The sequence below is a fragment of the Pelecanus crispus genome, chromosome 13, assembly GCF_030463565.1.
Source record: "Pelecanus crispus isolate bPelCri1 chromosome 13, bPelCri1.pri, whole genome shotgun sequence".
Classification (NCBI taxonomy): Eukaryota; Metazoa; Chordata; class Aves; order Pelecaniformes; family Pelecanidae; genus Pelecanus; species Pelecanus crispus.
The window spans coordinates 102,171-117,225 of NC_134655.1; the positions used below are offsets into that span (position 1 = coordinate 102,171).

The following is a 15,055-nucleotide window of genomic DNA, read 5'->3' on the forward strand; positions in this document are numbered from 1 at the left end:
GCATTTGTTCCGGGAATGCCTGCCTCAGCAAGGAGCAGAGAGCCGCCAAGGAGCAGGTCTCCTCTCACCAAAAGGGGATACAGGAGAAGAATATAAGGAAATGCTCCGCGCAGGGCGTAGTCAGCCTGCAGAAACCTGTGTCAGAGGGAGTCACGCGCTCCAATCCCACCACAGGTTTGGGCAGCACAGGCAATCATCCTCAGACATCAGCTGGATGAGACACCCACAGTCATGCACATGACCATCTCCCAGCCAGGACAGACCTCTTCCTCTTTGCCCATGAGATCTCAAAATTTCTTTGTAGATGCTTTGGTTATATGCAGCTTGGAACCCACGGTAGGTTTTGATGTCCTTCAACTGGGAATGCATGCAATGGGCTACTCCTGACTGGGCTCCTAACCCCTACTCAGCCCCTAAAGCTGCCCTGCCTTTTGGGAACATGTCCCCTGGCAGGAAGAGGGATGCTCTACCACCAGCAGTGACAAGCACCAACAAGCTAGCAGGAGGTACGGCCACAGCACGACTGCCCTAATGGGCTACAGGTCCGGAGAGGATTCAGCCCTCAGCTGTTAGAGCTGAGAGGTGGATGCGCTACTGTGTCCTGCAGCCCTGTGCCGAGGCTCCTCTCCCCCTGAAAAGAACAAGCCCCATGGCCCAGTTTTGACATGGGCAATGGCTTGTGAGGTCCATCATCACCAATTGAGTGACAGAGGGGCCTGCCAGGAGGCAGCTCAATCACCGGCAAACGTTCAGCCTTCAGCCTTTCATTCTTCCAGCACAGACAAAAGGTGCTCGGAAAACACTTTTAGCTCAGCCCCAAGCGTATCTCCCACCGATGGTCAGGGTTCAGAGCATTTATTTGAAGAAAAAGCATCTAGCCCTAAGTCCACAGCTAAAAAGTACCTGTCCCTTCTCAATCTCTCCTTAAACACCCAAGGCTGACCTGTGGCAAAGAGACACTCCAGCTACCCACAAGCGCCTCTGTATATTCCGTTTGCCTAAGGATTCGGACAAGACCTCTGAGACCTCTTAAGATCTGCGTTCGTTGTAATAAAAAATTGTAACAGGGGAAGGGGCAAACCTTAAGGAAGGACTGTAATTTAAAGTAGAAAATAAACAAAATCTGTGCAGTCTCTGTGCTCTAAAATCCCATCCAAGTAAACTGTATCAGAGCCAGAGGGCTTACGTTTCACAGATCTGGTAATATTTCTCATCCTGAATGCCATCTTGAATAGGTACATTCACGCTGTAATAGCGACCTTTCCCCAGGCCAACATCGGTCACATCACCGGTGCCTGAAAAACAGAAACACCCCATGGTTCATTACGAGGGAAAGGGGATCAGCAGCAAGAGAAACGTGTGGGATGTCTCAGACGAGAGCAGAGCGCCAGGACCTTTGACATGCTTATGGAGAAGTCCACTTGCCACCACCAATAAAGGAGGGGTTGGATGGAGCTGGTTCTTGCCCTCTGCGCAGTTCTGTCATGCAGCTTTCAAGGGCTGCAGGTGGCTGCCCAGCAGCGGCTCTGCCCAGAGCTTAGCCACAACCAGAAGGAGGGAAATGCCAAACATGTAGTTCCCCACTCTTTCCTTCTCCTGGGTCAACAGAAGAGGCAGCGAGATGCCTCTGCTGGATGGAAGGGATGGGACTTCCCTTTGCTGGGGCCTCGTCAGTGATGTGTGAACCGAATTAGCACAAACCTCACAAGTGCAACTTGCCTGGGAAAAATCCTGGTGAAAACTTGTGCAGAGAAACAGTCATGACTTTCGAGGTGAAACTAAAGGCATCTTCAACTCCTATCAGCAAAGGGAAGAGAAAAAAGCTTTTGTGCATCATTCACATAAATGACAGAGTCTAAACACACAAACGAGCCACTCGATAAACATGGGGCAGCAGGCAGAGCAGGAACAGAATGAACAAAGCAGAAAACCAGATGTAGTTCAATAAATCCATCCTTAATCAACGGAGACCCGAATTCAACTGCAGCAAAGGTCACAACTGAAATGAATTTGGTGGTCTCATGCTAATCAGTACTGAATGAATCTCAATACCTCAGGTTAGTGCCCACGTTAGCAGCACTCACTTGCACTACTTGGCCTGCAAGGCTGTGGGAGGGAGCTGAGCAGGGATGGCTTGGCCAGAGCTTGGCTCTGATCAGAATCAGAGCTACCGGGCTCTCGCACTTTCTCTCAGTGCTGCTGCGGTTCAACATGCCTTTTCTTTTCCTTAAAGACATATTAAAATAGTGGGGGTGGGGAGGGAAAAAGAAGTAACAGGAAACTTAACAAAAACCAAATGTGGGGGGAAAATGGAGCAAAATGAAACACACCATAAAATTTAGGAGAGCAGGAAATGTTAAATGGTGTTGAAATAATGTCCCTGAAGGAGACAGCAGTTTCAGCAAGGCCAGCTCTGGCTTTAGTTTTATAGCGTCAAGCCTTCTTTTAAAAGCACCATTTACTACTGACTGCTTCCCTCTTGCGCTGGTGGCATTAAATGATTAAACACTGTCAGCAGCTGTTCTGCTGGGATGGGAGACAAGGGACTGGGGGAAGTCCTTGCTGGAGAGCCACTGGCAGAGGGGACTACTGGAATGGGAACATGCTGTTTGTTGCTTTAGGTACAAGACTGCTGCCCAGACCCTCAAGAGAGGTCTGATGAGCAGCACAGGGCAAATCCATAAAGCAGGACAAGGCAGAAATGGATTGAGGGAACCTGACTGCACTGAAAGGAGGCAAAGCCACAGCTGTTGCAGCAGGTAAAGCCCTACTGCTCTGACAGGCCTTCACTTCTCCCATTCCTCCCCGAGTCTGCGCGGCTGTGTTGTTTGCAGCCTGTGCTGGGCCTTACCATCCCCATGATGCAAATCCAAATCGATATAAAGGACACGGTCAAATTTCTGACGCAACCGCAGGATCCCCAAGACAGCATCGTTCAGGTAACAGAAGCCAGAAGCTTCATCTCTGTGAAAACAATGTCCGTGAGGTTGAACATCGCCAATGCAATCACCACTGATCTTGGCATTGTCACTTTTGCTTTGCAAGACTCCACCTTGCAGGGGCACAGGGCAGGATGAAGAGCCCAGCCAAGGCCCAGGAGTGACCAAGGGACGTGTGAGGAGCAGCTCAGGGCATGGCTGGGAAGCACAGAGAACACGACTGCTTGTGCCAATCGCTTCTCAACCCTGGGCTTGCTGGCAGCTGGTAAAACATCAGCTGGCTCTGCTGCAGAGAGGCCCTGACCCATGGGGGACTTGGCAGGGTACCTCTGACCATTTCACTGATGCACAAATAAAAAATTAGCTTTCTGCACCTGAGATATTTTAAAGAAGTTCAGAGCCACTCAACTCAAACCCACTCTCTGCTGTACCTCCTCTCCCTCTGTGGCAAGAGGACGGGCCCTTGGACTGTCCTGCTTGGCCATTTTCCTGCGAGTGGTGGACAGGCACAGGCAGGCAGCCACTCCATCCCTGCTGTCCAGGTCACAGTCCCAGGAAGGTCCTGGCAGTGAAAGGCAGGTCCAAGGCAGTTGCAACACTCTGCTGCTCTGTTCCAAAGTCTCAGGGTATGAAGGTTAAGCCTCTCCCCAAAGCAACACTCTCCCTTCCTCCCCAGGAAAATGCAAACAGGATGCCCCACATGCAGTCCCTCACAATACAGCTCCTAGGCTCAGCCAGAAGAGAGCCCCAGCAGCTAAACAGAGGACAGATGCTGCATGGAATAATTTATCCCTGACATACATCGGGGGCAGCTTCCATATTGCTGGCATCAAAGGAACAAGAAGGTTTCTTAATCCCTGCTCCACGTGCTTCGAAGTCAAGTCCCTGTCACCACTTGGCACCACTGGGCTACCATATGACCTCTTAGGTCAGCCCTGGCTAGCTGATTTAAACCAAAGCTTTATACTTTGCAACAGGAGTGTCCAAACCCCTCTTCCCCAGGCTCAAATGACTCCAGGATCTCCACATCCAAGATGTGCCTCTTGGAAATGCTTCTTGACTTTCAGCCACAGCACTCGGCTCATTTTGCCCAACACTCCCCTGCTCAGCAAACAGCTGGAAACAGCAAGGAGCAAGCACTGGGTGGCAGAACTGCACTTGCTCTCACTCAGCGCAAATGTCATGGAGCACAGATGCCTCACAGTGACTCTGTTCATTTACAGTGATGCTGAGAACTGGGATGTTAGCAGGTATCCTGGGAATCTTCCTCAACTGTGATTACGCACTGTACTCTTCCCCTCATTCCCAGCCAGGAAGCAAAGTGAACTCTGTCATGCCTCAGGCACTCTCTCCATGCTGTAACACACGATCTCTTTCAAACTCGAGGCCAAGCAGAGCAGGACACCAGCTTGGACAGAGGCTGACCAGCGTCGGAGCTGCAGCTCAGGGCCAGCACTTGGGATTTCTCCCTGTCACAGATCCACACAGCAGAGCTCGGACTGTCACTGCTGGAAGGGAGGGCAGGGCTGAGTCAAGAAAAGGCACCAACTCAGCATCTCACCCTCTGCCCTAAAGGCATACCAGTGAACTGGGAGCTTCCAAAGCCCCAGGTGACAGTGGTTACCGCTCCTACCTTTGCGACCTTGGAAAGTAACTAAGCCAATAAACAGCAGGTCTTTTTTGACAAAAGGACACAGGCCCTAGCACGAGGCACCTGCAGCTGGGTGTCCGTCTGGCTGGACCTTCACACTGGACTGGCACCTACCACAGCTGCTGCCTACCCTGCAGCACCCCACGCCACCTCACTGGGGTGACTGGGAAGGCTCCTTTGGGATCAGTAAGTATTAAATGCCTTTTTTAAACAGACTGTTTGCTTCCCAGAACAGTGCTAATAGCACAGCTCAGTGGCAGCAACACTGCTAAGATTTCTTCTGTTACAGGCATTTTGTACCATGCAATCAAGATAACACAGAACGGAAGATTTTTAAAAAGCCATCCCTCCTGCGAAGAGCAAGAGGGCTCAGCTCACCCAAGCTAAACTCTCTTTCTCAGCAAGCCATAGCTGAACCCATATTCAGCAAAGTGCTGACAGGAAAAGGGTCCTGATGAGACGTTGCCATCATTGGAGTTTGCACGCTACCGTTACACCTCCAGAGTTTCTCTGTCAGGTCAGAAAAGTCATTGGAGTAAGAAGAGAAACCTGTGCGCTCATGTACAAGTTGTTAGGGTTGGACACATGGTTCATGCTAATTTCTGGGGCTGCCCAGGGAAATAGAACGGCACTGCAAAGGCCAGTTAGCTGGGGACAAGGAAAGGTGCTGTCTTGTCTGCATTTGTAGACAGGCCTCATGTTTTGGGAGATGGGGGACACAAAATAAAACATGCATCCATGGAAAATGGGGAAGCCATGGAAACAAATTATTTTACCATTACAGAATCACAGGATTCAGAGATGAAATTTTTAATTCCTCTCCTATTGTTCTGGAAGATCATTACTGACATTACAGCTCAGAGCAAACAGCCATCCACAGAGCATGGGGAAAACCAGAGGTCAGTCCTGCACTGTTTCAAATTTCTTATTAAGAAACCAAAAAAGCCACACAAAACAATTTTGACAACATGCTGCCACATTCCCATTCTCTTCCAAGTCGGAAGACACCAATTGTTTGCCTCTCCACAGCCCTTCTCTATGGACTTTGCAAAATCAATTCTCACTTGAATTCCCAGAGATAACCAAGTATCAATGGATGGCGGGACACCTCTGAATAGATCTGCCCCAGACCTGCACTGCAGTCCATGACAGCACCAGGACTGAGGAGTAACCAGCCTACTCTCAGGCTTCTGCCCTACGCTCTGCTTCTTTCCTATCTGCCTCCTGCCCTCCTTCACCCCTCTCACCCCTTGCTCTCTCTTCCAGCTGGCTTGCCACACCCTGAGGGTTCGCAGGGAAGCTGGGAGCTAGGAGGCAGGGTTCAGACACCAGGTGAGAAAACACAAGGGAAGAGATTGTTTTCTTACTTCTTTGCATGATGCCACCCTCCAGGCCAGTTAATCGCTACCTTGCACTTGCCGTCCAGCAGGCACTGGGCTGCAGTGATGGTGGCTCCTCCCACGGCTGCTGCATACTCAAAGATCCCTTCAGTAGCCGGACAGTCATAACCTGTGGGTAAGAGTCCATGTGTCAGACACAACAGGCCTTTTCCTCTGGGGGAAGCACATTCTCTTTGTTTTGAGCTCTCTCTAACTGCTGCTCTAACTTTCTGTTCCAGGCACAATGAAAAAGCCATGGCACAAACCCCTCACAACAGGTGTCAGATTTGGACTCACACAGCAGATTTAGGGGGCATAAGTAGGAAAAAAAAATTGCATTGGGTTTGCGTGGCAAGGTTTTCATAGCAGGGGGGCTGCGGGGGTGGATTCTGTGAGAAGACACCAGGAGCCGCACCCATGTTGGGACAGAGATGGCTCCAAGACAGACATGCTGCTGGCCAAGGCTGAGCCCATCAGCAATGCTGGTGGTGCCTCTGTGATGACATACTGAAGAAAGGGTAAAAAACACTGCGCAGCAGCTAGGAGAGAGAAGTGAAAATAAGTGAGCGAAACGGCCCTGCAGACACCAAGGTCAGTGCAGGAGGAGGGCAGGAGGTGCTCCAGGCATGGAGCAGAGATTCCCCTGCAGCCCGTGGTGCAGCCCATGGCGAGGCAGCTGTGCCCCTGCACCCATGAAGGCCTACGGGGGAGCAGAGATCCACCTGCACCCAGGGAGGACCCCACGCTGGAGCCGGTGGATGTGCCTGAAGGAGGCTGTGACCCTGTGGAGAACCCACGCTGGAGGCAGGCTCCTGGCAGGACTTGTGACCCCGTGGGGGACCCATGCTGGAGCAGTTTGTGAAGAACTGTAGCCCGTGGGAAGGACCCATGTTGGAGAAGTTTGTGGAGGACTGTCTCCCATGGGAGGGAGCCCACGCTGGAGCAGGGGAAGCGTGTGAGGAGGAAGGAGGGGCAGAGACAAAGTGTTATGAACTGACCATAAGCCCCCTTCCCCATCCCCTTGCACTGCTCAGGGAGGAGGGAAGCAGAAGAACTGGGAGTGAAGTTGAGTCTGGGAAAAAGGGTGGATGAGGGGAAAGCTGATTTCAGTTTTGTTTTCACTTCTCACTATCCTACTCTGTTATTAATTGGAAATAAATTGAATTAATTGCCCTAAGTCAAGTCTGTTTTGCCTGTGATGGTAACTGGTGAGTGATCTCCCTGTCCCTATCTCAACCCACAATCTCTTCCATCATATTTTCTCCCCTACCCTATTGAGGAGGGGGAGAGGCAGAGCAGCCAGCCAAGGTTAACCTACCACAAAAATCAACAACCAACACGTTTCCTTGCACTCAGATCATTCACAGATGGGTCTATGAACCAACATGTGATCTGTGTGCCTGGCTAGCCTGACCTACTGGTCTGTCATACCAACCTTGCAAAAACACTCAGTTCTCTGGCTACTCTACCAGGAAAGCCTTGACACGGTCACTGATGTATCTCCCCCCTAAATCAGACATCCGCAAAGGAGACAGGCCTAGGTATACTGCAGGTCTATAGCTAGAATATGATCTTCACCTATTCCTACAGTAGCCTCCCTGGAGCTGTTCCCCAGCAAGGCATGACCCCAGGGCTGCTCTTCTGCCTGCAGACAGATCAGCTTCAGAAATGTAAATGGCAGATCTAGGGGAGACTCATGAGATCAGTGCAGAATCTGCACCACTGCCTCAGTGCTGGGTCACTCCTCCTGTTCCTGGGACTAAGACAGTACCCACAGCCACCTTGCCTGCTTTAACTACTGCGTTGCTCAGGCTGTCTTAAGTCCAGGCAGGCCAGAGACCTCTGCTCAAGACATAAGCAAAGTCACCATGCAAACAGCAGCTGCTGTAGCTTCAGGCTGCTGTTCACACATGCCCTCCACCACAGCAGGCTTTGGCAGCCAGTCTCACCTCTGTTCCAAGGGCAGCACGTCAGGGCCTTCTGTCCCACCTGAGATCCTCAAAGAAGCAGCAAAAGGCACTGGCTCCCGGTGTGCAAGGGACAGGCTGAGCTGCACGGAGCAGTAGCGTGAGGCTGACAGTCCCCTCTGCTGGCAACAGTGAGAACGCCAGCCTGACAGGTGACCGCTGGCTGACAGGGTTCAGCAACACCCCTCAGCATGCTTCCCTCCACAAACAGCCCAGCAGTCCACCTGAGCTCACCCCTCTGTCTAATGTCAGCTCCAGCAAAAAACATCCTGGACCTGATATTTAGTTAATCTCTTGCTGAAGATACACGTCCTTACCCAGTCCATACTCCACGGACTCCGGATGGTCATCATCCCCCTCCTCACTGACCTTCTGCAGGTGCTGCAGGTAGGCATCCGTGTGGAAGCTCGCCATCTCCTCCATGGAGGCCACTTTTGGCTTGACTATCCTAGGCAGAGGGGAAGAACAGAGCACGTCAGGACAAGAGGCTCCAGGGTTCGGCTGGAATGCCCAGCTTTAACCTCCTCAGACTAGGAGCCTTCTTTTGGCAGTTACTGTTAAAAAAGCAAACAAAACCCCCTCCTCCTCTCGCACCAGACCGTCACTTTGAGTGAGAAAGCCGCTCAGCTGAGCTGGAGTAGGCCTTTCCCCCAGCGTGGCACTGTCTGCTGTGTCCACCCCAATGAGGGACATCTGCAGGTGCTGTCTGCATTAACCTTTCCACTTTGCTTCAAGTTTTTTTTCCCTTTTCTGCATGTCCTCCCAGTTTGAGCAATCTCCAGCAGATCCAACATTCTAGTTACACGCAGAGGAAATAACAGAGTGAAAACATCCAGGCCCAGCCCAGTGCTGTGGCAGGACACCAGCCCGCTGGGTCAAGAGCTGAGCAGCACCTCCCACATACTCTTAACTCCACCTGTGTTCAAAGCAGAGACCATCTCTGTCCTCAGCAACTCGTGTATCACCCTTCCCAGGTTTAGGCACTTTGCAATCTGCCTAAATAAATCTTGCAACATGTTGAAGCTCTCTCCAAACCTCAGACTCCGGGGGTGCACGCCAGCAACCCAGTACAGCTCTGTTGCTACTGGAATAATGCAAGAAGCTCCCAGCTCCAGGCTAGCCCAGGTGCTGGGCACTTCTCACTCCATGCCAGGGCAAAGAGCCCTTTGGGTCTGCCTCTGTAATGGTACCTGCAGCCATTTCCCAAGGACACTCTACCAAAATAACCAGAAAGAAAAAAATCCTTTAAAAAAAAGTCCCAATAGGACTTTCTGGCCCTGCTGAACAGGAGGGTGGGTTTTTTTTTAAGATTTTATGAGATGCTACCTAAGAGAGGCTCAGCTAAGCCTTTTCTTTCCCTTCGTATCCCCCAGAGTCAAGAGCAAGGGTTCTCACTCTTCTGCCTCAGACCTCATCTTGTCTTCTCTCCTGAACAGCACCAAGACCCCACAAAAAGTCTCCCAAATCAACCACAACACAGCACAACAACATGGTCCCTCTCAGCATCAGCACTGGCCAGTGGCTTCAGAGCAGTGCCAACAAGGATGGTTTCTATGCCATCGCTTCTGCTCAGAGCCACAAGAGCAGCAGGTGACAGTGCGCTCTACGGAGAAAGCACAAGGCAATTTATACTCCACTGGACCAGGAAGGGTAACCATAAATTACATCTGCCATAATTACCATAATCTTGTCCATTTAGCAAAACAAGCAGACTTTCCCTAGATCCTAGAAAGACACACTGCGTGGGCTCCTATAATCATACTACCAGCATGCATAGTATAAGACCTGCAGTTATTCAGTATCTTCCAAACCTTAGCAGAGAAGAAAACATTCCCTTCACAGAAGATGGGAGCACTTACTTCATGTGGTCAAGTAAGGAATACGCTTCAATCAAGGAATGTACCATACTGGCCTAAAGAAAGAAGAGTAAGACCATGAGAGCAGCTCTAGCGTAGGCAACAGAAGCACAGCAACCGGGGACTAAATGACTTGCAGCGAAGGGGTAACTGTGACTTCTCCCAGCATCACAGCTAACCCGGCACCCGCCTGAACAGGGTCCCCGGACAGGGTCTCCCCCGCGAAGGGTGCGTGCGGGGCACGAAAAGGCACCGCTTGGCTGCGGGCGAGCCCCAGCCACCCGCTGCCGCCCGGCCAGGGGCGGTGCGAGGGGAGGGACGGGCCCTCCCTCTGCCCCCCTGCCCAGCGCCGGGGGTGCCCCCACCGCTGCCCCTTCTCCCGAGCTCCCCGCACCCTCCCGCTGCCCCAGGTGCCGGCAGCCTCCCCAAAGACCCCAGACTTCCCGGCAGCCCCCTGGGCCCCCCTGCGAGCCCGGGCCTCCCCGCTGCACTCCCAGCGCCCCCACGCCGGGGTTCCACAGGGCCCGTTAATCCCCCCCCCGCCCGCCCCCCAGGCCCCGCCAGCCCCCCGGCGCGGCGCTGACCCGCTTGGGCACTTTGCAGAGGGAGTCGCAGAGGCCCACGTACTCCGGGCTGTACACGTAGACCGGCGGCACCGCCGCCATCAGGGCCGCCACGCCGGGACGGGCACTGCCCCCCGGCCGGGCAGTTCCGGCCCCGGGGCACGCCGGGAGGAGGCGCTGGGCCCCGGGGCACGCCGGGAGCTGTAGTCCCTCCCGCACGGGTGGGGCGGGCACCGGCAGCCCCCGCCCCCGCAGCGCCAGCGACCCTCCCGCCCTGCCTAGCCCGGCCGGGCGAAAAGAACAGGCCGCACACTCGCGTTAGAAACATTTTATTGGGGGCCCCACGCAGCTCGGGGTGGTGTTTTTTCTTTAAAAATGTAGTAACTGTCATTAAAAATGGCCCGAGGCCGCATGCACCCACCCACCCGGCCCTCCTCCCACCAGGGAGGATGCAGCCCTGTGCCCTGCTCCCGAAGGGAGCCCCAGAAAGTGCCCAACGCTTTCTGCTGGGGCTCCCTGCGCTCGGCCAGAGGCGTGCTGACTCCCAAATGCAGCTTACTCCTGATTTTCTTGGGACAAAGAGAAAGTCAGGCTGGGGCTTACAGTCTCTTCAAGCCTCCTCTGCCCAGGGCAGGGTTTACCACGTGTAGAAGTGTTGCCCTTAAGCAGTAGATCTTGTTATACTAATGAAATACAGTCCTTGGGTAGTAGTGAAGTAATGCATATTTTGCTATACTGATAAAATGTAAGGAAGAAGGGAGGATGGCTAAGCGGCTGTTTGCTGACCTTCAAAGATAAGGGGAACGTAAAACAAACGGGCATGTATAAAATAGGAGAAACTGGGTAAAAGGTAATTTGGGCGGGGGGAGATCGAGACCACTGACCCAATTAAGGACTGAGGCAAGTACCCCCCCACACTCCTCCTGTGCAAGCGCAGTGAATTAAAAGGACACTGTGGCTTTAAAGACTAGGTGAGTAAACTGTTCACCAATGAAGATGAGTGCGCAAAGACAGGTTAATGATTATGTATTAGAAAGGTGTGGTAATTATATATTCAATGTATAAATAAGGGAACAGAATCAGAACTTGGTGTGCTTGATTTGTGCACCTTGCACCCTGCGCAGAATAAAGCATTATCTCCTTTCAAAACCATTTTTGGTTTTGGGAGCTTTATTTCCAGGTAACAGAAGGATGAGTGTGCAGCAATTACAGAATAGCTGCTACTGTCAGGAAGCAGCCCTGAGAGACAGCCCAGGAACTACTCCCAGGGCCAAACCAACCTGGAGATCAGAAATCGCACAGGAAAGCATCAGTCACCGAGCGGAGCTGCTCCACAGCCAGCCCGGTGCACAGCAGAGCGGCAGGTCTTGGTGCACAGGGCTGCAGCCACCTTGCACCTACAAAAAGCAGCCCGGGGAGTGCTAGCAACCAGGGGCACTGCAACCAGAGTGGGCAAACAGTACGGCACAGCAGTTTGCGCAGAAAGGCATCGTCACCCTACCAGCTCAAGAGACGAGTTCAGTTGGTGGTCATCACCCTCTCAGAAGGAGCTTAGCTATGATATCCACCGGGCAGAAAGCCATGTCCTCTGCACTCACCAGAATGGATGTGCCAACCCAGACAGACCTCCCGCAAAAACACGCAGCCACCCGGGCCTCAGGCTGCAGGGCGTGCCAGAGCCTTTCACTGGCAGGGATAGCAGCAGCGAGAACAGCTGAGCGGGCTGACCGGGCGGACGATCTGCTCAGCCTGGCAGCAGAGCTACAGGAGGAAGTAGAAAGGTTAAGGAGCATCAGGGAGTCTGAGAAAGAGAGAGGCTGGTGGAACCATGCTCTGTCCTCCCTGAGACAGAAACAGGGACAGCTGCCAGAAAAAAAACAAGATCAAGGGGATCCTGTACCCTCCCTCCACCAAGCTGAAGGCAGCAGTTTAAAGGAAAGGAGTGAATGGAAGCAAGTCCACGCTTGGGGTGGCAGGTGAACCCCCTCCTTGCCCACCTCGGCTTCTCAGGTGCCTCTGTACAGCAGGTATGAGGCTCTGGATGTGGAAGGCCAGTCAATGGATGATGTGGATGATGGTCCATCTACACCAGAAGTGTTGCCAAGGTGAGAAAGGCCTACCCCCATACCACGACCACCTCCACAAGACAGAAAAGACGGGTGACTCCCTTCTGAGGGAACAGAGGGTCCAACATCCCGGACAGACCCTCCGCCTAGGGAAGTCTGCTGCCTCCCTGGGGCCTGGGCCAAGGACATCACTAGGAAATTTCCTAGCTTGGTACAGCCCTTGGACTATTACCCACTACTGCTCTTCCACGTGGTGGCAATGAAGCCACAACACACAGTCCAAGGACAATCAACAGAGACTTCAGGGCCTTGGAACAGCTGGTAAGGGAAGCTGGAGCACAGGTTATTTTTAACTCTGTCCTTCCAGTTGCAGGCAGCGACACTGGAAGAAACAGACAGACCCAGTCTATTAATATATGGCTCCATGGCTGGTGTCACTGCCACAATTTTTGGGTTTTCGATAATGGGATGGCCTATGTGGCACCAGGCCTGCTGGTGTCAGATGGGATTCATCTTTCTCAAAGGGGGAAGTGGGTCTTTGCTCATGAGCTAGCAGGGCTCATTGACAGAGCTTTAAACTAGACTTAAGAGGGGAGGGGTTAATGTCAGGCTTGCCTGTGACAAGCTGTGGGATGACACGCCAAGGTTAGAGGGACAGGGTGCTAGCGAGGGCCCTCAGCCTGTTGCTCTGAGACGTGCTGGGTACACTGGAGCACACTTGAAGTCTTACAGAGATGAGCCAGGGGCTCCTGAGGTAGTAGGAGCCAACAGAGAAACGCCAGTGAAGTACCACAAAGGAACTAAGGGGTGTTCCTTTAAAAGAAGGCGACGCAGCCAACAGCTCAGTTGAAGTGCCTCTACCCCAATGCACACAGCATGGGCAACAAACAGGAGGGGCTGGAAGCCACCACGCTGCTAGAAAGCTACGACCTAGTTGCCATTGCTGAAACTTGGTGGGATGAATCCCATGACTGGAGTGCAGCTATCGATGGCTACAGGCCATTCAGAAGGGACAGGCGAGGCAGGAGGGGCAGAGGCATTGCCCTCTACATCAAGAAGTGGATAGAGTGTGAAGAGCTGTCTCTGAAGAATAGCCACGAGCAGGTCGAAAGCTTATGGGTAAGAATCAGAGCCAACAAAGGGAACCTTGTGGTTGGTGTTTACTACAGGCCGCCCAGTTGAGGGGAGCCTTATTGGCAAAGGCTTCTCACTCCAGCTACAGAAGGCATTGCGCTCGCAGGCTCTCGTCCTGCTGGGGGGCTTCAGCCACCCTGACAGCTGCTGGAAAAGCAGCACAGCGAGCTGTAGGCAAGCCAGGAGACTTCTGGAGTGTGTGGAGGATAACTTCTTAAGCCAGGTAATAGACAGCCCTACCAGAGGGGATGCGGTCATGGACCTACTGTCACCGAGCTAATCGGTGACATCGAGTTTGGAGGCAGCCTGGGCTGCAGCGATTATGCACCAGTGGAGTTGGCAATCCTGAGGGATATGGGATGGGTCATGCAAAGAGTAAAGTCAGGACCCTGAATTTTAGGAAAGCAAACTTGCAGCTGTTCAAGGAATTAGTCAATTTCCCCCTGGAAAACTGCCCTCAGGGACAAGTGCACAGAACAGAGTTGGCAGATCTTTAGGAAGGCTGGAACCTTTCCTATGAAGAAAAGCTGGGAGAGTTGGGGTTGTTCAGCCTGGAGAAGGTTCCAGGGAGACCTTATTGCAACCTTTCAGTACTTAAAGGGGACTCATAAGAAAGATGGGGACAAACTTTTTAGCAGGGCCTGTTGCAATAGGACAAGGGGTAATGGTTTTAAACTGAGAGAGGGTAGATTCAGACTAGATAGAAGGACAAAATTTTTTACAATGAGGGTGGTCAAGCACTGGAACAGGTTGCCCAGAGAGGTGGTAGATGCCCCATCCCTGGAAACATTCAAGGTCAGGTTGGAAAGGGCTCTGAGCAATCTGATCTAGTTGAAGATGTCCCTGCTCATTGCAGGGGGGTTGCACTAGATGACCTTTAAAGGTCCCTTCCAACCCAAAGCATTCTATTCTATGATTCTGTAACCCCACTCCCACCACCATTTTGTGGTGTGTGTGCCTGATTCCCATCAGTCCAACCACAATTATCCTATGTGGGGTTTGACCTGCAGGATAGAGCGGAGCTAGGACCCACTCTAAAGTCACCACCCCTCTCCTGTGCAAGGTTGTGGGAGCTGGGGCAGAGGCCAGAGCTGAGCGTTAAGAGCACATCTGTGATGGCACAGCTAATGCCAAGCCAAGCAGCCAGCTCAGAGCTGCTTCACAGTGCATGTATGAACTTGGGAACCTGCGACTTAGCCATTAGCAACACTGCCAGGGACAGAGCAGATGGCACAGAGGGGCTGCCACGGGCATCCCCCAGCCCGCCAGAAACCCTGTCCTCACAGCTTGGTGGTAACAGGGATCTGTTACCACCTTGGGATGCTCCTGGCTCCCACAGCCTCCCCAGCTCTGCACACAGGTCCCCGAGGCAGGCATGCTGGGCTGCGTGCTTCCAAGCAGCACAGCTGTGGCTGGGTTGGACTGTTTTGATTCTGGGTGTGCTGGGAGAGAGGCTCAGGCAGCATCCCCTATTCCTCTAACAAAGCTTTTCCATCAGCA

General features: G+C 52.7%; 1 protein-coding gene across 5 annotated transcripts in view; it reads right to left on the minus strand.

Annotated features, from left to right (window-relative positions):
• HDAC8 (histone deacetylase 8) overlaps positions 1-10,459 on the minus strand; it is a 39,882-nt gene extending 29,423 nt beyond the window's left edge. For 2 of the 5 annotated variants that reach the window (XM_075720499.1, XM_075720500.1), the window contains exons 1-7: positions 10,377-10,459; positions 9,796-9,848; positions 8,254-8,384; positions 5,958-6,099; positions 2,852-2,964; positions 1,720-1,797; positions 1,187-1,295 (exon numbers count right to left, since the gene is read on the minus strand). In XM_075720499.1, coding sequence (XP_075576614.1) covers positions 1,187-1,295; positions 1,720-1,797; positions 2,852-2,964; positions 5,958-6,099; positions 8,254-8,384; positions 9,796-9,848; positions 10,377-10,457 — 707 coding nt within the window. In that variant the 5' untranslated portion in view covers positions 10,458-10,459. The remainder of the gene's footprint in view (positions 1-1,186; positions 1,296-1,719; positions 1,798-2,851; positions 2,965-5,957; positions 6,100-8,253; positions 8,385-9,795; positions 9,849-10,376) is intronic. The other 3 variants (XM_075720501.1, XM_075720502.1, XM_075720503.1) reach the window with 3 other exon arrangements.
• Positions 10,460-15,055: the final 4,596 nt, after the last annotated feature.